The sequence below is a fragment of the Vidua macroura genome, chromosome 1 (assembly GCF_024509145.1).
Source record: "Vidua macroura isolate BioBank_ID:100142 chromosome 1, ASM2450914v1, whole genome shotgun sequence".
In the NCBI taxonomy this organism is placed as follows: Eukaryota; Metazoa; Chordata; class Aves; order Passeriformes; family Viduidae; genus Vidua; species Vidua macroura.
Window position 1 is genome coordinate 18,747,033 of NC_071571.1, and position 20,533 is coordinate 18,767,565.

Consider the following 20,533-nt stretch of genomic DNA (forward strand, 5'->3'; position numbering starts at 1 on the left):
CGCAGGCACACGGGGGAGGTGGCGGGGGCGGGCGGCGAGCGGCGGGGGCGGCAGCGCCGGCTCCCCGCCCGCCCACTCGCACATGCTGCCGAGCCGCAGTCAGCTGGAGCGCCGCTTCCTCCACGGCTGCCGCCGATGACCTCCTCGTCCGCCCGCAGCCGCTGAGGACCCCCAGCGTCCCCGCCAGTGCAGGGGATGATAGATCGGCCTCCCGCAGCCCCGTCCAGCGCAGCCCGCCGCACCGCAACCTCGGCACCGTCGTCCGCCGGAGCCGCCGCCCCAGAGGAGCCGCAAAATGAATCCCCAGTGCGCCCGCTGTGGCAAAGTGGTCTATCCCACCGAGAAAGTCAACTGCCTGGACAAGGTGCTGGGGCGCGGGGGGGAGGGGGGCGGCGACGGCACCTCCCGGGCGTGCCCGTCCCGCTCCCCGCGGCTCCGGCGGGGCGGGCAGGGCAGGGCCGAGCCGGCGGGGCATCGGGGCAAGCCGGCAGGTGGCAAATGCAGCGTTCTAAGGGCCGCCGCTGCGCCGGCATCCGCGCTGTCACCGCCGGCGGGAGCAGCCGCCGTGTCACCGCGCTGGCGCGGGGCGAGGGGGGGCCGCAGCGGCCGGGGCTCCCTGCGGTGCCCGCCCGGGTCCCCGCGGCCCCCCGGCTCCCCGAGGGATGCAGTTGTAGGCAGCCCTTTCCCGGCTGTAGTTGTCGGTGCTTCCCCGAGCTGGGGCGGTTTCGGCTGCCCCTGGCGCCATGGCCGGCTTGGCGCGGACGGCGACCGGGGCGGCGGCAGCCCCGTCCCGCGGGGGTGTCCCCGGTGGCACCGGTTAAAGCCCAGCGCGGTCGCTCCGTAAATAACAACAGTGAGGCTTTGATAGATGCGCCAAATTACCGTCCCCGGAAAGGCAAGGCGAGGCAGTAGAAGCCACCGGAGGAAAATGCCGTGTTATGAGCTAAATTTAGTGTCTGTGCGGCGTACCTAAAAACCAGCCGTCACATTAGCTAGTGATTGCATTCGCGTAGTATTGCATTCTTAGCAAGCGACGTAGTTTTTTCTTTTTTTTTTTTTTTTTTTAATATTTTTTTATTTTATTTTTTCTTATTTTGTTATTTTTTTTTACAAGGGAAATGTCAAACTCCTGCTTCAGTTATCTTTAAAATTATCCTGGCAAGGTCAGCATGCAGGGATCTTGGCATTCATCTTAGCAGAGAATTTACATTTCTGAGAGTGTTTCAGAAGTACCTTTGGTTTCATGTGAAAATAATTATTTTGATTTAGTTAAGAGACCTATAATTCATGGCCAAAATATTGACAAGTAATTGTGTTTTTATGTTTACCGTAACTTAACACTGCTTTCAAAATATCAGTATCATAAATAATTCTACTTTACATTTATTTACAGTACTGGCATAAAGGATGTTTCCACTGTGAAGTTTGCAAAATGGCTCTGAACATGAATAACTACAAAGGATATGAAAAGAAACCTTATTGCAATGCGTAAGTATTGTAAATGTCAAGTCTTGCAGAAATGCACATGAAAAGAAAACCTGGCTGTGGATATTGTCAAATAGGTACTGTCATGCTGTAAAAACTTAATCTAGAGAGAGCAGTGCAGTCTAGAGCAGTTCAGTGTCTTTTCAGATGGGGTATTCTACTTGCATTGGTGAGATAGAAGATGAAACTATTTGATTATGATGTGTTTAGGCGGTGTTTTTATATCTGATCTGAGGATACAGGTTTTTTTTTTTCTCCCAGAAAGAGTTTTATCTAGTACTGACTCCTGCTACATTCATTATTGGCAATGCTGGATTACAGTTGTCCATTATGCAGCTCTCTATTCAGGGTTATGGACCTGATCAGCATTTTGTAATAAGAAAACAAAGTGCTTCTCGGTTGTGCAGTTTACAGAGACAATACCCTGTTAAAAATAATGACAGCCTATTTTAAAAATTGTTAGTTTTTCCACATATCTCATATTTCTAAACTAGATATTTACAGAATTCTTGCTTCTACTGCTTCATGCTATTTTGCTATTCTCTTAGATTTTGATTAAGAAAATGGGTTAATTTTGGTTTGATTATAATCTAGTATACTCATGTTGCATTCAACTTTTAGAATTATTGTTGTGGGGATTTTGAAGTGTGCTTTGATATTTGGCTTGCAAATACTGCAGAAGAGCATTTGATATATGGAGAAAAAAGTTGCTTATTGTCATTTGTACCATGCTTCAAAAATTTGCTAATTGCATTTCAGTGTGTTTTAATCTTTAGAAACCATTATAATATGCTGCTTTAGAAGGATAGCTCTTAAGATTTTGGATTAAAATGTGATTTTATATATAACTTGTATATTGTTGTTATTTTCACCTTTTTGTACTTAAAACATGTTTTAAGAGACAGAGTTTTGAAGATCTGGACATGTTTTATTTTACTTTAGAAATATTATCCTGTACTTAAAATATTTGTTTGCTGTTGAGGTACACAGTCTATGGCTGGCCATAACAGAAAAGTTTAACAGTACATGGTTATTTCTTTCAGGCTAAAATTGAATCCAGTCAGTGTCTAAAATACAAATTGTGTTATAAATCTGCTGTGCTGCCAAAACTTGAAACACCTGTTTCAGTCTGCACAGTTGTACTTAGATTGCTTTAGGAGCATATGGAGTTACATATGTAACTTCCTAGCTTTCCTACAGTGCTCCACACAGTGTGTGAGGGTGACATTAGACCTCTCCTAACAGTGTGGTCTGTTGCCAGTGTCACAGGCTGGAGAGAGCCCTGTAGGAAGGGAGTCATGATCCAACAGGTGGAATGCTACAAGCTGAGACTAACCTCGGGTACTGGCCCTGGATGGGACCCTGCATCTGGTACTGTTTGAGTTCAAGTACAGGCTTACATCCATAGTAATTATAACTCTGATAGGTGCCTTTTACCTATATTTTGGCAGTTAAATTTATCAGTGATGATACTTTGGTTGCTTGATCTTTCTCATCTAATTGGAAACTTACTTGTTCTTAATAAGATTGTTTGTTTATAAAATCTCCTCCATGCTGATACATGGGAGTTTCCAAGCTGTGCACATTTAACTTTGTTGCCGGAGAGTTTTTCATATATGCAGTTATGACTTGTGGTGTGTCCTTCTGTTGATGGATGAGGGGGAGTACGGATGATGGATGGATCTGTTATGTACCATTCAGGTGCTATTCTTCCTGGCAGTTGCTTTAATGAGCTTTCTGAGAGTGAGCCTTGAAAAAATAATCTCTACTTTTGAAAGGTCTTTCAAACCTGATGTATGAAACGGGAAGTAGCAATGTAAAACCATTTAAAGAATGGGGGATTTTTTTTCCATTAAAAGAGAGACAAAATAGAATGTTTAATATCAACAAAGTGCATTTTGTTCTTAACTTTTAGTAAACTAAAATTTGGTGGGGTTTTATGCCCCCCCCCTTTTTTTAATGAGAAACCTTAATCATGTAATGTAAATAATTTCAAGTGTTCTGCGGAACCATGAAGGGAAGACTAGGGTATGCTTTGTGGTTTCAACAAACCTTAATATTCTTCAAAGGACATCTAAGATGTTTTTTGCAAAACTGTGTTTTGAAAGTACAGTTGGTTTAAATTTTGAGAGAATCTTTGCATCTCAAAGGTGACTAATTTGCAAGGCAGACACCATTACAGTATTTCAAATTATGATGTGTCTTATTCTGTTTTTATTAGTAAGAAGCAAATCCATTTTTATGTTAAATGCTGCTTGATCATAAAATCTGCAAAGAAAAGAATGTAAATTTACTCATACAAACACCTACAAACACTTGACAAAGAGTAATTACTACTAAACTGTTTCTTAAGGCCATCCATTGATAAGAGTGCAATTTGTAGATAAAAGTGAAGAAGTATGCACTAATTTGAATGGGAGAGGAATGCCATGAAGTTGTTAAACAGGTTTGAAAGCCATAATTAGTTTTTCATCAGGACAAGTTGGAAAGTATGTATCTTTAATAATATCTGTACGTGCTTTGATAATTCACAGGTCAGATAAATTTAGTGAATATATTTTGACCTTCGGTCTTAAAATCATCCATTCTTTTGTTTATTCAGGGCCTGAAATGAATTAATTGTGTTACTTTACTGGTAAAGATCAGAAAATATTTAATTGTAAAACATAATTGATTTTGTGTTAATGTAACAGAATGCTCATCTGTGATTGTTCAAACTATATTTTTGGTGGAGAGAGTCAGGTCAGACATAATAACAGGAACTAGCAAGGACACGAAGGAATATATTGCAAAGTACTTTAATTCAACGACCATTAGAAAAGGGCAGAAATATTTGTAAATGCAGGATCCTGCTTTTTTTAAAGGCAAGTTTTTTGTTGGACATTTTGCCACATTTCCATCTAAATGATTGTATACCTTCCTTGTGATAAAGAGACACTGATACCAAAAGTAATGACTGGGCTACTGACATAGCTTCTGTAAGTTGTAGATCTATGTAAAATTTTACAGCAAGGATAAAGGGAAAACTTTGTGTGTATGTGTACAGTATGGCTTTGAAAAGAATCATCTTTGGATCCTGGAATTTTCATTCTCCTTTAAACCCTTCAGTTCTCTTGCAGAGAAAAGCTTGAACAACTTTGTTCTCCCCTCCCCCTCTTTTTTATTATTTACGTAGTTTGTGAACTGTTTGAGTCAAGATAGTTACTTTGGCTTGTTTGTGTAGTGCTTATGGTATCATACTTTTATCTCAGCTGGGACCTCTGAGCAGTACAGTGCTGTAATAACTTACAGTATTGTGTTTCTCACTTCACCTGCATTCACATTTCATCTGAAAGGCCTCATACTCAACATCTTGAGGCTTGTAGATTCACAGCACGTGGGCACTGCTGGGTTTGCCTTAACGACTTTAGTCTTGCCTTTTATTTGCAGTCTGATTTAGATATGCCATGTTTCTGGATTGCAGCCTGATTTGTGAAATAATGTTGATGAAACCAAGGGCTTAGACAATTTTGCAGTTCAGCCAGGTGCTGTGCATTGGCTGAAGCAGGTGAATGAATCATTCTTTGATGCAGATCTGAATCCCTATTCCACCTTAATATCTGCAGATAGATGATATTAAATATTTGTTTAATATATGGGAATGTCAAGGAGAAAAGTTGATATTACTGTCTTTTGCAAACTCAGAGCTGATCCTTTCCAGCTGCAAATAACCAAGATGAAGCAAGGAAAGGAATGGCGTTTTGGCAACTTACCATTTGTGTTCTCAAGCTTGTTAAGTGATTGAATCATGTAGGATGATTATATGGTAACTTATTCTTACAGATGTTCATATAAATTCTCCTTTTGACAGATTCACTAGACCAAAACACAAGACTACTTTTTATGCAAAATGTAGAAGCTGAAATGCATATTTTTGGAATATGCTCTCTGCATTACCTTTACCTGCTGATGCAGACAGACTTCCCTGTGTGTGAGGACATCCAACAGAGACATACTTTTTAATTTCTGCAACCCTCATAGCTTCAAGTTCCATAAATCTGATATACCCTCTTGCCAAAACAACCTCACTATTGCAATAAATTCTTCTGAAATACTTAGTATCTAAAATTTTGCTAATTGCCTGCACACAGCATAGTTTCATTCAAGTTTTTATATATGATGGCCACCATATGGAATGATTACATAACTTAAAATTTAAATCAGCTGTCATCAGTCTTAGTGTGAATTACTGATGTGAAGAAAAACTCATAATCACTTTTATTTTTTTTCCCTAGATTTAATTTCTTTGTAACTGGTGCCAGTAGGAAATAGATATTCAAATACAATTGAAATATTGTGATGTTGTTAGAAGTACTACAGCTAAAACGTGCAAGTGCAGTCAAACCCTACAATTTAGGATAATCTAAGGGAGGGGTAAAAAAATGTAAAAGTGATTTTATATCAGCTTGGAAATGATAAGAACATGGTACAACATTCTGGAGAGTCACATGGTCTGGAAAATGGAAGCAGTTGCTTTTAATCAGTGGATGAATGTGGTCATTAAGTGGAATCCATTGTCTTGAAAGGTGAACTTACGTGTAGAACTTTGATTTTAGCTCTGAAACATGAGTGTTTTTTATTTCTTTTTTTGTCTACCAGTGAGAAAATTTCAAGATGATGACTAGGAGTGTGATGATATTATTCTTACTAAAAATAGCTAGCATTATCTTAGTTTTCAGTATTGATTTCAGCAGGTGGTTATTTCTCAATTTAAACATGTCAGGAAGAAAGAAATATATGTAAGAAGCAGAGAGGATAAGTCTGAAATCTAATGGGGCAACTTCTAAGAGTTGCAGTAAAGAGAGTGCACAGAATAAACAGGATTTCCAAATTCTTCATCTTATCTGGAAAAGGAACAACCCATAAACTCCCTTGCAAACCTTCGAAGAAAGCAAAGCACTTTATCACTTTATTAGCTTTGTGTATTGAAGACTTTCCTGTTAAAATGTAGTATTAAATGGGTAATGGAAATAACAGAATTGCTAGAAAGACAGCTGGTAAGGCTCTCAGCTCAGAGCCAATTACACTTATATATTTGAAGTCCATTACTTCTTGTTCAGCATTGTATGAGTATGAACTCCAGTATTTAAAAACATTTGTCTCCCTCAGCAATCTTTTCTTTAAACAAAACAGTTCTAACTCTACCCTCATCCTGATGGATTGTATTTTGTATTAATTCTTGTTTCTTTACCTTCAATTATTTCCAAAGTGTATCTATCTTATTTCAGTGCCCAATGGGACATTACCAGGGCTGGTACTACAATAAGAGTACTTGTGCATAATTTTTCTCCTAAATCCCAATACAGTCTTTGTCTTTTTTTTTTTTTCTGTTGTAAAACCTGAACTATTGTTAAATTATATTTGGATTTTCGTGGGCTATGTTTTTATGCAGAATTGCAACCTCAGCAGTGGCTATTATCCATTATCTGAGCAGTTAATTGTTCTTGGCTAAACACAGAATCTTCCACTTGGTTCTCATTGAGCTAAATCTCCTTTTTTTCCCTAGGCTGCTTCTCCAATTTGTCAAGTTCATTTTATATTCTAATTTTGTTCTCTAATGTGCTTACAGCCCCCTCCTATCAACCTGTCAACCCTCCCACCAGAAAGCCTGGAAGCACATCGCAAATTTAATAAGTATAATCTTTATTTCATCACCCAGATTGCTACCTGAAGGCCTGGAAGGGTATTGGGAGCAGTATGTACCACCGTGGTCTGATGCAGCCTTCCCTTCTGTAGTGAGCAGTGATCAATAAGAGAACTACTTTATCTTCTCTACCTATTCATGGAGTGTTAGATCAAGCATTGAGTTCTGCGTGAGAGAAAGTAAAATTGTTAAATAGCATAATCATGGATATTTATGCAGACTCTGCTTAAATATAAGGGACAGCTATAGTTAGAAGAAACATACATTCCTGCTGCTCAGTTCTGTGTTATCTTTTTTGGATAATTTAGTATTCAGTCCAAATTACTACTGGTAATATCCAATAATGTAAGGTAAAGCTGAGCCTATTTGCTAGAACAATTGAAGGAGCTTCTTAGGCAAAATATATTTAAGTCTCTTTAAGATGTTTGATGCATATATTTAAACTGTTCCAAAAAGGCACATAAGAACACTTTGTCAGAGTTGCTGAATAATGTGCATAAGGCAGATGGTGGTTAGTTGCAAAGGAATTACTAAAGAATAATCATCACTGACACTCAGATCTTGGGAAGGGTTGGGCTGTTTTTTATTGCTATGACTGCATCTGATTAATGGGATAGAAACCCATTTCTTGGGTTCTGTTTCAACATGTTTAATTGGCCATGTCCTGATTTCACGTTCGGTCAAGATCTGCATATATGAATTGCATGGTGGGCGTGCAGGGAGAGGACTCTCAGCTCCAGCAGGTCCCTTGGTTTTCATTGTGGCAAGCTGTGGAGAGCACCATGGTGACCTAGAGCTTAGTGCAGCCAGCCTGTTTCCCTGCTGGTCCAAGTGGAGTAGAAAACCGACCCCAAGGGAGATGAATTGTTACCTTTTCTCTCAGAGCAGGTGAATTCTCAGATTTCATCGAGCCAGTTCTATCATGTCTCCTGATTCCTGATGTGAATATAGGGTCTATGTTTGGAATTAATGTTTTAATATTTTACCTGTAGATAAAATGTTGTTGTTGCCCCTGCTGTTGCTCCAAAGCACAATTACAATTTAGTATTACTTAGGGTGTTGCTGGGACAAGTAAATAGAAAATACACAGATGAATAGAATACATTTAATTTTATATAATTTTATTTGATTGAAGACTGCACTAAGCATAGAGAACTTTGCTGTGTGGAATCCTGACCTGTTGCCTGTTGTTGTCTTGGCTCAAGTAAATTTGTGTTTTAAATATCTATAATAATTGGTCATTGTAGATTGCAGATAATTTCTCCAAGGAAGAACATATGCATATCCTCAGTACTTTTAGTCAAAAAATATACTAAACTTATTCTCAGGGGATTGTGAGTATTGAGACAGTTTCTTTGCTTGCTAGTCTTTTAGCAACTAGTTGATGCTTAAAGATAATCTTCAGTTTTCTTACTGTTCCTTTCTGTACTCGGTCCTAAAAGACATGTTTCATTATATTTATTAAAATATTAAGGCAACAGAACAAGAACCATACATGAAATTTTGTGATGCCACATAATTTGCTTCTTTTCGTTGTGTGGCTTGAGTTTTGGAACCAATTGTAACAAGCCTGCGAAGTCTTGATGGTATGGTTTGATAACAGCTTTGTGGTTTAACTGTTTGGGGGTTTAAATATTCTAAACCACAAAAATTCCCATCATATTTGCCAAAGAACTTAAGTATTTTCACTTGGCTGAATTTGAAGTTCTGTGCCACTCTGCTAATGTTGCTGTTGGTAGCAAATAAACCTGCTGTCCTGAAATGCTCTCTCTACTTTATAAAGCTTGAAGAAAAATAAGTGTATGTTGCAATCTTTCATACAATTTTGAATTTTTTAGGGCTGGTGATTGCCAGTTGAGAAAGACAGCATCATGTCAGTCAGCTCAGTGTCAAGCAGCATGTGTTGCTGTTTACATACAATGTCAGTGAAAGCTTACTGTAATTATCCAGACAATAAACTATCTTGGCTGAGTAGTCTATTATTTTTATTTTATTTTAATAATTTTGAATATTGTGGTGTGCTTATAGAAACTTACTAAATCTAGGGATTGTGGAAGTTACACTGAGGGCAGTGTTTGGCTGTGTCATGTTGAAGTCCCTTGAAAAGGAGACAGTAGGGCAGGACTCACAAGAGAAAGGTTTGCCCTGAGAAGGGGTGGGCAAAGTATTTGTTGAATAACTGGTCTCTCGTTATAACTAACACCAGCCAGTTCATGCTGCCTTCAGTTGTGCCATCTCATATTGCAGCTTTTTGGAAAACAAAAACCCTGCAATTAATTCCACTTAATTTGCAGATCAATAAATTTCTTCTCTCTCTGCCTCCCTCTCTCTTCTGATGTTGGAGTAGATGTTACATCAGAGTTGGCCAAGCTATTTTCCCTTGATTTCTCTTCATGTTGCCTCTCTAATTTTCATCTGTAATAGGGGCAAAAGTCTGGCTGATAAGTAGTGCAGAATTTTTAGTCTCTTGTATTTCCTCTTCCCCATGTCTCCTGTTTTCCTTCTCCAAAAACTTCTGTTCTTGGTTGTGCTGCAATTTTGTAGTGGTAACTGATCCCATCACATCTTAGTATGAGGAGGGCACAAAAATGTGCCATCAGTGTCACATTTGAGAGGAGACTACAGCAGCTTAAAAATGAAAAACTAATTGTAATTTGGCCAGTTGTTATTTAAGCATATATTGCAAAGGCTTTTCTGGGAAGTGCATAGTTACTCTTTACAGAGGATTTCTAAATATGGATACTGGACAAATTTCCTTTCATGCTTCACAGTTTCAAAAATTCACACTATGTTTTTTCCCCTCTTAGGAGAGAAAATGTGTTGAGGTAGTCCATCATGTTCTTCCTCTCTAAATGGCAGGTTTTTTTCATGCAGGTATATTGGTGTAAGGCAAATTTCACAGATTTAAAAATAAAGTTGTACTGCATTTTAATTCAGTTATACCTCTGGTATTTTTTTTAACCTGGCAAACTAAGTGGTAATAGCTGTTTTTGTTTTGTTCTGTTCCAGTTTTACTCTGGAAGAATTCAACACTTGTAATGCAATTCCTTTTGACATGAGAAAACTATATATAGAAACACTTAGGGAAAAATTTAAAGAAAAAAGATGCTGATTTCAGACTTAATTAAAATGGAAGTGACTAAGTTTGTGGAGGGGAAAAGTGGCAAGAAGAAATAAATTGACTGAATAAAAAAGCATGGACTATTTCTGCTGAACAGTGTAGAGTGGCACACATTCAACACAGTAGGATGTTATATTGCATAGTATTGGTTGTGTGTATCTGCAAATGCAGAAGGGAAGACATTTCTGACTGGATTTGCTCAGTCATACAAAAAGAAAAGGGACCAGTATGAGGACTTCTAGCAGCGGAAGTGCTCAATAAGTGTTTGATCAGGAGATGATTAACACTGTTAGAACTGGCAGCATGCTTGGTGTGCTGCTCCTGTAAGGGAGGTGCCAATACATGTTTTAAAGAACCTGCCTGGAAATACAGATGTTGAAAAGCAAAGCTTCTTAGAGGGCTTGGAGCTGTGTAACATAGGAAGGTCTGAAGTAGTTGACGTAGGAAGGTCTGAAGTAGTAGTATATTTTGAAGTAGTTGGTAGGAATTTATCAGGTGATCAAAAAAGAGATGACGCTTGTTAGAACAGTTATTAGCATATTGTTAAAACACTGTCTCATTAGCATGAAAGTGTTAGGAGTAATGGAGAAAGGTAAAACCAGTCTGGAAGAAAAAATGTATCAAAATACATATGTAGAAGAATAATATTGTCTGAGATACGACACCTCTAGTAATTTCCCCAGAATTTATCTCATTTAACAGTGGTGTCTGCTTACACTAGGGGAAAAGAAGAGGATGCATCCAGAGAAAACAAGGATAGATGGGAAAGACAAATAATTTATAAAAATATTGATTGAACTTTTCAGTTTAGCAATAGCAAGCTTTCTGAGATAGTTGCACTTTTGAGTGTTTGATTAGGAATGGGCTGCTATTATCATGAATCCTGTCAAGAGGTTTTGGATTATTTTGATCTGAAGATCAAAATGGAGATTAAACAGACCTTTCCAGATACCTCACTACTGATACTGCTTTGTTGCTTCTATTATAGTTGTGTCAGAAATGTTGGAAATCCATATTAACAAGAATGGAAGAAGCTGGAAGGATAAACCATTGAGTTAATGGTCAGTCTACTCCATGCCATGCTTCACCACACAGTCAGGTCTCAGTTCTTGCAGACTATTTGGTCAGTCTGAGTTCCTTTAATTCTGTCATTATTTTAATGATAAATGAATATTCAGAATAGGAGATACTCTTATATGAAATATGACTCGGTTTATTGCCACTGCAGGCACTGATGACTTCATCCGGCTTTGAGGAACATGCAGTGAAGTGATTGTTATAAAGTTTGGGACTAATGAGAAATATCATGACAATTGGGAAAAAATATAGTTTCTTAGTTTTATGCCCCCTGAAAAATATTTCTGTACACTGAGCTAGACTACCAAATAGTGCCCCTAGAAAGATGAAAATCTTGAGGGGAAACTATGAAGTGCAGTGAGAATCATGTGAAAATGAAAATGGCATATGCTTAGTTTTTTTGGTAGTCTGATTTAGCAAGGGTAGATTGTAAACATTTTTTTTCCATTGAGATGAAGATGGTTATTCTGAGCAGTGATAATTTAGATTGCTTCTGTTGATGTTTTGCACTTATTAATTATGAGCAATTTAGCATAACCAAAGATTTATTTTTGGAATTTGTCTTGAAATATAAGAGATCTACAAAGACATTTGGTTCTATCGGCTACAAAGATGCTTCAGTACCTATGGATATTTTTGTAAAACTTGAAAAATGTAGCCCTATTTATAAATAATTGTTTTCTCCACTAGTTACTTCAGGAAGTTTGGAAAGACAATTTAAAGTCTGAATACAGTCTGATCAAGCTGTGTATTTATTCCTTTGTTAAAGAGCTTTCAGGATGACTCCTGTCTTTGTGGTGCTGAGACTTGAAAGAACAGCATTCAATTTCTTACACTGATTAAATGCTTAACTTTCATGACCATGCTACAGTTGCTGTTTCAAGCCTCATTTGGGTCAGCAGCAGGAGTCTCTCTTACTGCCCAAAAGGCAATGACAGATTATGTCTCTTATGCAGAATAATACTGTGTATGAAATATATTAAAAGGAAAATTTAAGCTTGTTAGGCTGGGTGTGGATGAGGAGGAGACTGTAATGGGCTTTTAGAAGTTGAAGGAAAGTTGAAGGGTAAAAATTATTATTTTTCTCTAATTACTTATTTCACCCTGAGGAAAATGGCAGCTCCCCATTTTTTGTAGCCTCCATCCTGTCACTTTTGTTCTGAGGGGGCATAGGCTCTGACAGAATTAGTTTGGTGAGCAAAAGCAGGCCACTTCTGTTTTCTTCTGCCATTTTTCTTTGTGCTTTGGCAAAGCCACCTGGCTGATTGGTGTCAGATCTCTCCAGTAGGTTTGTCACCTCCACTCAGAACACACTCATACTGACACACTCAGGTGTGTCAGTAATTTGGCATCTGATGCACTGTGAGCATTGCCCCTGGTGTGGGACAGGTGTATCTCCCTACTTGCACTGTTTGCACATATTTTGGGTGTGCTGTGTAAATGTTTAAGGGTCTCTTTGATGTGTATCCACAGAAAGACTGTTACCAAGGCATTGCTTCACAACTGGGACAACAGATAACTAGCACATACAGTTAATAGTAACTATAACAGCTTATACCAAAGAAATTGGAACTGGATGTTCAGGAACAGACTTGTAACAGATCTTTAAAGCTAACAGTCTAGTAGATTAATGTTTCATAGTAATAATTATTACTAATTAATTTTATACCTGTTAAATTTTTTTCCAGTGGAACAATTTTTTACTAGGAGATGTTTTGCATGAATTTGCCAGTTTGAACAATTTTTTTCCCCCTGTAAAAATCTATGTGGTATCTTTGTTGGTTTTATAGTAGTAGAATGCTTTCAGGGACAAGTATTTGGTTTTGGCAGTTAAGCTTATTTTGCTTATGCGTATTTTGCCAGAACAGCTACTGTGTAATTAATATGGACAATATTTCAATATTTTCATATATTAATTATATTTTTACATTTAGTGCTATGATGACAATTTACAAATAAGAACCTATGAATGTGGAAGCAGATAAAATACGTTGTTTTCAAGAGCTGGAGTTGTAATATAGTTGGGGTTCTTCCCTAGAGCTTGTGAAGAGTAGTAATTTTTAGAGAAAATGGTCCTTTTGGAGAAAAGCTGGATCACAATTCTTTTCAAAAAAACCCCAAAGCAGTTTCTCAATCATACATGATACTAAGAATGGTGTGTGTATTCATGCAGCTGGATGTGAGAAACTGCTACTTCCTGAGGTGTGTGAGAAAGTTAAAAAGAAGTTTGTAATAGTGATGGCCGTGTGGAACACTGTAACACACAGACTTTATAGCTGTTTTAGTCTCAGTTTTTAATTTTCTTCTTCTTAGGCATGTGTTTTTTTAGTTTTATTTGGGCTTTATTAATAAATGTGTTGTTTCTTCTTTATATAGACTTGAATTAATATTTTGGGTTCTGCCCCATTACTTTAACTCATCAAGTAGTATGTTAGAAAGGTTGTCCACAACATGTGTGTTGAATATTGCCCTGGAAAGTAGTAATGAGTCATCCAAACAATCCCAAGAGTGTTAAGATGCTTACAAAGTCTTCCAGTATAGATCTAACTTATTTTGAATTTAATTCCTTATCTTCTGTGGATTGTGTTTCCTGTATGATTGTTCTGGAAGGTTTTGTCTCAAGCTCTAAAACTGATGGTGTATCTGCCAAAGTTTTTAGTCTTGCTCTGAAGGTGCAAAATCATATTCGTCTTATAAACCAAGTGACATTTGAAACTCAATGTCTTCTGTACTCACATGTATGATGAATATATTGCTAGATAGGAGACGTAAACAAAGTATTTAAAATTGAAGAAAAACATTCTTTTGTTCTGTGAATGATGCTTCTTTTGCTATGTGTTTTTGAGAGAAATCTTTAAAAGAGGAACTCTCTTATTTGCACAGTTTTTTTAATTACCCAAGATAGAGATTAATTTAAAATTTTGTTATGTTACCAGAAACATCTATGTTCCTTATATACAACAAGAACAACGAGAAGAACAACTGTTTTGACTAGTTTATTGACAGCTTTAGTGTAGACTGTTACAGTTGTGTTTATTTTATATTTATGTCCTTGGTGCTTTGTTGTTATTACTGTAACATGACCAGTAATGTCTTTACTGGTTTTACATATTCCTATGCAACATAACTGCATAGGAACTGTGAAAGTTAAGGTTAAAATGATTCTTTTACTTTTTATCCCAACTGTATGCATGCCTACTTTCACATGAACCAATTTTTAAAAAAATTTTGCGGATTTGAAAAAGTACAACTGTAAGTGCAAAGCAAAAATCAATAAATTGTGTTCTTTTCCCATCTTTATTGCATATTAGTTCAAATGTGCTTATTCTGGAAGGAGCTACATTGGTCATTTCAGTATATGTATTGTTTGCAATTTTTCTTTTGGACAGTTTAGTTCAATGAGACAATTTAACAGTAACAGATTTTTTTCTGTCCCAGTGTAACTTGTGAGAATGGTTATTTGTAGTTCCCCCAGAAAGTCACACCTTAAAATAGGACTGCACTGGAACACTCAAAAGGAAAAGATCCTGCAGAATCAGAATGTCATTTCTACTGTCATTTTAAAAATTAAATACTTGAAGAATACTATCTTCCATTATATAGTTTGTTTGCAGAGTGCCTGTTATTGTTGTAGTTGAATACTTTTTTACCCAGGGGATGTTAGTTATGTAAAGCTGATGGGCCAGTGTATTGTAAAACAATGCATGTCTCTGAGGGGGGGCTGGAATTCTTCATGTCCTGGAACATTGTTTTGAGGACTGACTAGTAAAAGTGAAGACAAATAACTGAAACAGCCTTGTCGTAAGTGTAGACTATTGAAGGAAGTTTAAAAGAGTTAAATACTCAAAAATACTACGTGAATGGTAGCTTTTACCGTATGGTGGTAGTTTTTTTCAGACACTGTATTGAAGAGGACCTTTTAAATGTTAAAGGTACTTTTTGGATGTGGTTGCAATAAGTCATCTCAGAACTGTTGCTTCTATCTCCTAAACATTGCAACTCCTAAACTTTACTGGAAAACAGAAGTGTAGATGAAGCCTCTGAAAAGTAATTGAAAAAATTAATTGAAGTAGGCCACTAACTACTCTACATTCTCTTTTCTTAATGGGGGGAATTAAGAAATACAGCCTTTTGTACATTTTTGAGTGTTCAATTTGTCACCCTTTTCCCAGCAGGAGTGATGTGCTCAATGGAATATCTTGTGGTTTGATTTCATTTGTGTTGTAAGCAGAGCAGCTTTTATTGACTTTACAAGAAGATGCATACATTAGTGTGGTTGATTTTGTTGTTAATTTATATTTTGACTGACTTAAAATATTATGACTCATAACCATTTCTGTAGGACAAGAAATATGTAGAGCAGTGGGGAGAGAAGTACTTACTATGTAGTACCACTGGCACAGAGCAGTGGTAAATTAAAGTGCACTCTTGGTGAAAGATGAATGGGGAAGTAGAGAATGTGCCATTCCAGCAAGGCTGGGGTATGGACAAAGTTGTCACTGCCGGAGAATTTAGAATATAAAGGGCTCTACACATATTATATGTTCTTTAAATGTTTAAAAGAGGCAGAAGAATTTAAAAGCCACGAGTATAAAAAGCTGGCAAGTTTTCCTTTCTGTTCCATCCACACAGTTTGTTAAATTATTCTTCTTGCTCTGGTAGCAGAGAGCCTGCCAGGAGTGCATTAAGCATTGTGATTAATATGTCACGTTTGTTCTCTCATCTTCTCCCCAGCAGGTGGTGTGTATATGCAGTGCACTTTTTTAAAAAGACGGTTTAAAGAAAAGACTCTGCGAAGATGCATATATGTGTAAAATGAGGCAAGGTTAATTAAGTGGAACATGTGCTTGGAGCAGAAGGGGCTTGTGGTATTCCTGAGTTCCTGAGAACTGGGCTGAACAAGCAACAAAGTATCTCCAGGAAGATTGTGTCTCCATTGCAGCTGATTTCTGCTCTTGTTCTAGGGATGGCTTATGAGCCAGTAGTAAAATAACAGTGTTTGTCCCTTAAGATTGAGTTAACACAGCCTGGACCTTACCCTGATGAGTCTGGCATCACAAGGAGCAAAGTCATGATCCTGAATTTTGAAAGAGTGAACTTCCAGTTGTTGAAGGAGTTGGTGAATGATATCCCCTGGGAAATTGTCCTTAGGGACAAAGGAACTGGCCAGAGCTGGCAACTCTTTAAGACCACTTTCTTTAGGGCACAAGATCTCTCCATCTCAGTGTGTAGGAAATCAGGCAAGGCAGGCTGGAAACTGGCACAGCTGAGCAAGGATCTGCTCCTCTCACTGAGGAGTAAGAAGGGAATGCAAAGCTCATGAAAGAAGGTCAGGTGTCTTGTGGAGAGTATAGAGGTATGGTTTGACTGTGTGGGGATGGAGTCTGGAAAGCCAAGGCACAGAAGTAACAGGGCTTAGCAAGGGACGTGAAGAATAGCAAGAGGGGATTCTGTAAGTCAGAAAAGAGAAGGCAAGGACAGTATACCCCTCCTGAAAAATGAGAAGGGAGAACTGACAACAATGGATATGTAGAAGGCTGAGGTAGTCAATGACTCGACCTCAGTCCTTGCTGGCAGCCGTCTGACTTCCCATGTCACTCAAGTCTCTGAGCCTCCAGGCCAACTGTGTCCTGGGCTGCATGAGAATTGGAGTGACTAGCAGGTCAAGAGAGTTGATTCTCCCTCTCTACACCCCACCTGGAGTGCTGCATCCAGCCCTGGGGTCCCCAGCACAAGAAGGAGGTGGACCTGTTGGAAATAGTCCAGAGCAGACCATGAGGATGATCAGAGGGGTGGAGCACATCTCCTATGATGTCACGCTGAGAGACTTGGGGTCATTCAGCCAGGAGAAGAGAAGGCTCTGAGGTGACCTCACTGGGGCCTTCCAGTACTTCAAGGGGATTTACAATAAAAAGTGCAAGTGACTTTTAAATGGATACATAGTGACAAAACAACAGGGAATGGTTTTAAAGGAGATATTTAGATTAGATGTTTGGGTGAAATTCTTTATTCATGGCGGTGAGGCACTGGAACAAGTTGTCCATAGATGTGGATACCCACTCCCTGGGGGTATCAAGGCTCACTGGGTCAGCAACCTGATCTGGTGGGTGGCCTTCCTGTCTGTGGTGGGTGGGGGCTGAAACTACATGATCTTTAAGGTTCCTTCCAACCCAAACCATTCTGTGATTCTGTGTTGGAGATGTGTTTTTAAATATTTAGTCACATTTATTATGAGGTCAGATAACCTGAATTTTGAAACTCTATGGGAAGGCAGGACTGACAGTGGCAGGAAAATTTCACATGCTTACAACAATCTCTTTTGCTTAGAGAGTATTCTGGTCCACTCTGTTGGAATTTGAGCTTCTTCATGTTCCTTGATAAGCCCATAGAATGTCTGAATGCTGGAGTGACGGAGACATGCCTGCCAAGTGCAGCCAGTTATTAGAAAAGTGCTGTATTTATGACTGGAAAAAAGTAGTTTTTTCCATATTGGAAGTGCAACAAAAAAATATTTAATCATTGTATTACAGTATTCTTCTTTCACACTGTGTACATGAGTATGCTATCTTCTCTTAAAAGTTGTAATAATGACTATTAATAGATTATTTAAAGTAGTATATTTTTGTATAGTTTGGATACTGTTAAATGGCAAAATGAAGTGCATATGAGGAATAATGAAATTAATTTGAAAAAATTTTTAGTTATTTTGTCTGAAAAATGCACCATGATTGTTAGATCTTTGCAGGGTTCATTGTATGGTGGAAATGCCTACAACTGATGTAAAAGATTTACATTTTCTTTGTATCTAAACTATTTGAACAAACATAAAACTAAGTCGTTCTTCCTTTAATATGAACACATTCTACTCTCTTTGGCTGTGCAATGTGAGGTTGTATTTGGGAACCGTTACCTTGGAATTTTAATCTTATTTACTCAAGGTCTTGGTTACAGTTGCTTAGTAACACACTGTGGAAAATGGATTTGTTGATTTATGATATCTACAATATTCTTATAATTAAAGATGTTAAAAGGAAAGCAAGTGCACAATATGGGTGTGTATTCCAGCTGTGTGTACACTTCTAATAGCTACTGTTTTCACTATGCGTCTTACAATAAGTGTCTTTGTAAGGCCTAGTGTTTTATGTAACTCACCTCACACCTTTGTACCAGGTTTTGTGGCAGCTTTGGATAGTGCTGTTTTACAGCATTTTTAGGTGAATCTGAAATCCTGAGATTTAGCAGATAACTCCACTGGACAGCAGTTTCACCATGGCAGCTATTCTCTCAGACTTGCATTGATATCAGGAATAAAGCAATAACTGTGTGTGTGTGTGAGAGAGGCTCATATGCATGGTGCTACACTCACATTCCTGGGAGAGAGAAGTATATTAGAGATTAAGCATCATGAGACTTGTAAAACATCTTTCTTGACAGCTAAAGGAAGTATCTGGAAAAGTGTTGGCTGTTGAGTGTTGCATGTCTTCAAGTACTTAAAATTACTGTATTTTAAGGTTTCCTGAAATGTTCAAGGTCTTTTGTTTCTTTGCAAACAGGGCTCAAGATTTGTTTACCTCCTCTGCAATATATAACAGAAGAATTTAGAAATTGAGAACACTAGCTAATTGTTTAAAATGCCTGTGAAAGCAAAAATTAAACAAGGACCTCTGGAACAGATGGAGTGTTATTAAAATACTAGAGCTTACTTTAATCACAGACCCAACCCCATGAAAAAATGCAAATTATTTTAACGAATTTATATATAAACCAAACTGAAAGTCTTGTATGATGAGACGTGAATTTAGCCTCTTGTGCTTTTCAATATAAAACTTAAAGCATTTAAAAAACTGTGAGGCCATATAACAGAAGGTTTTGTGTAGGGCAGAACATATTGGTGTTATATAATGAAATAATAATAGTTTTGCCTTTCTGCCTACTGTATTTGCCTGTTTCAATGTGAAATGAAGTTATTCAGGTTCCTGTGAGGCTGAGAAAATTTACAAAGGCAAAATATATCTAATTTCTTCAGGTTTCTTCTCTATGTAATGCAAGAATGCAGAGATAATTATTATTATTATTTTGAAAGTGCCATTCACAGGCCTCAGCTCAGTTGAATGTTTTGCTTCCTGCTTTCAAATGCTTGTAACCTTTTATGGTTGTTTTGCTATTATCATATCTCTTGACTGGAAAACTGTGGGTGGCATTCATCTTGCCTACCTTTGACATATCCCACACCGATGTACGTAAGCCAAAATCATTGTAATAGTCCTGTTTTTGTAGTTGGTGGAGAAATAAATGCTTTAAGATTTCAGTTCATCTGACTCATTTTATGATAGATGAAACAGACTTTATTCATCATTAATTAGGTTAACTTAATCTGCATGAGTTGGCTCAGATACAGAGGCTTATCTCTCATGAAGTGAATTTTCTGTGAGAGAACCGGTTCACAATGGCTGTCCCTGGACAGCTGTCAGAACCAAGTATCTTAATTTTCTGGAGCTCATACCAACTCAGTTTTCCAGTCCTTTGGTGTTTCATAGGCATTTGAGCAAGTTTGTGGGAGAGGAAAGATTTCAGTTGTTGCATTCCATTTTAAGCCTATTTTTGAGCTTCCTGTCACCTCACTGCGTCTCTGCACCATTGCCTTCACATTCTTGTGTTCTTCAAACCTGCATCAGAAATGTAAAATCAAAAAAAACCCCCAACTACAAAAAGATCCAACATTTTGTATCTCAAAATATTTATCTCATGGTTTTAGAAAGAAAATACTCATTGTTCTGTTTGGTGATCGTTTTCTGCATCTCCAGGTTGCACTTGAAGAATGTGCTGACAGTTGGTCCCCAAAATTCTATAAAGACAAGGACAGACAGGAGAAGGTCCAAAAGAGGGCCACAAAGATGGTCAAAGGGCAGCAGAAACAGCCCTTTGAGGAAAGGTTGAAGGCATTAGGTATTTTCTTCCTGGAGAAGAGAAGACTCAAGGAGGGCTTCACTGCAGTGTTCCAGTACTTACAGGGCAGCTACAAAGAGGCAGGAGGATCTCTCTTTGCAGGAACCACATGAAGAAGACAAGGGTACAGGTTGCATTGGGAGAACATTTGTCCTGACACAAGAAAGAATTTATTACAGTAAGAATATCCTCTTCAGGGATGTAGCAGGGTCTTCATCACT

At 38.1% G+C, this 20,533-nt stretch overlaps 1 protein-coding gene across 1 annotated transcript in view; it reads left to right on the top strand.

The window, feature by feature from the left end:
• The first annotated feature begins 228 nt into the window (after nt 1–228).
• The window catches only part of LOC128812820 (LIM zinc-binding domain-containing Nebulette), a 128,597-nt gene continuing 108,292 nt past the window's right edge, over nt 229–20,533 (top strand). Inside the window, exons 1-2 of the mRNA XM_053987467.1 lie at nt 229–364; nt 1,394–1,488. Of these exons, the coding sequence (XP_053843442.1) occupies nt 296–364; nt 1,394–1,488 (164 nt within the window). The 5' untranslated portion in view covers nt 229–295. The remainder of the gene's footprint in view (nt 365–1,393; nt 1,489–20,533) is intronic.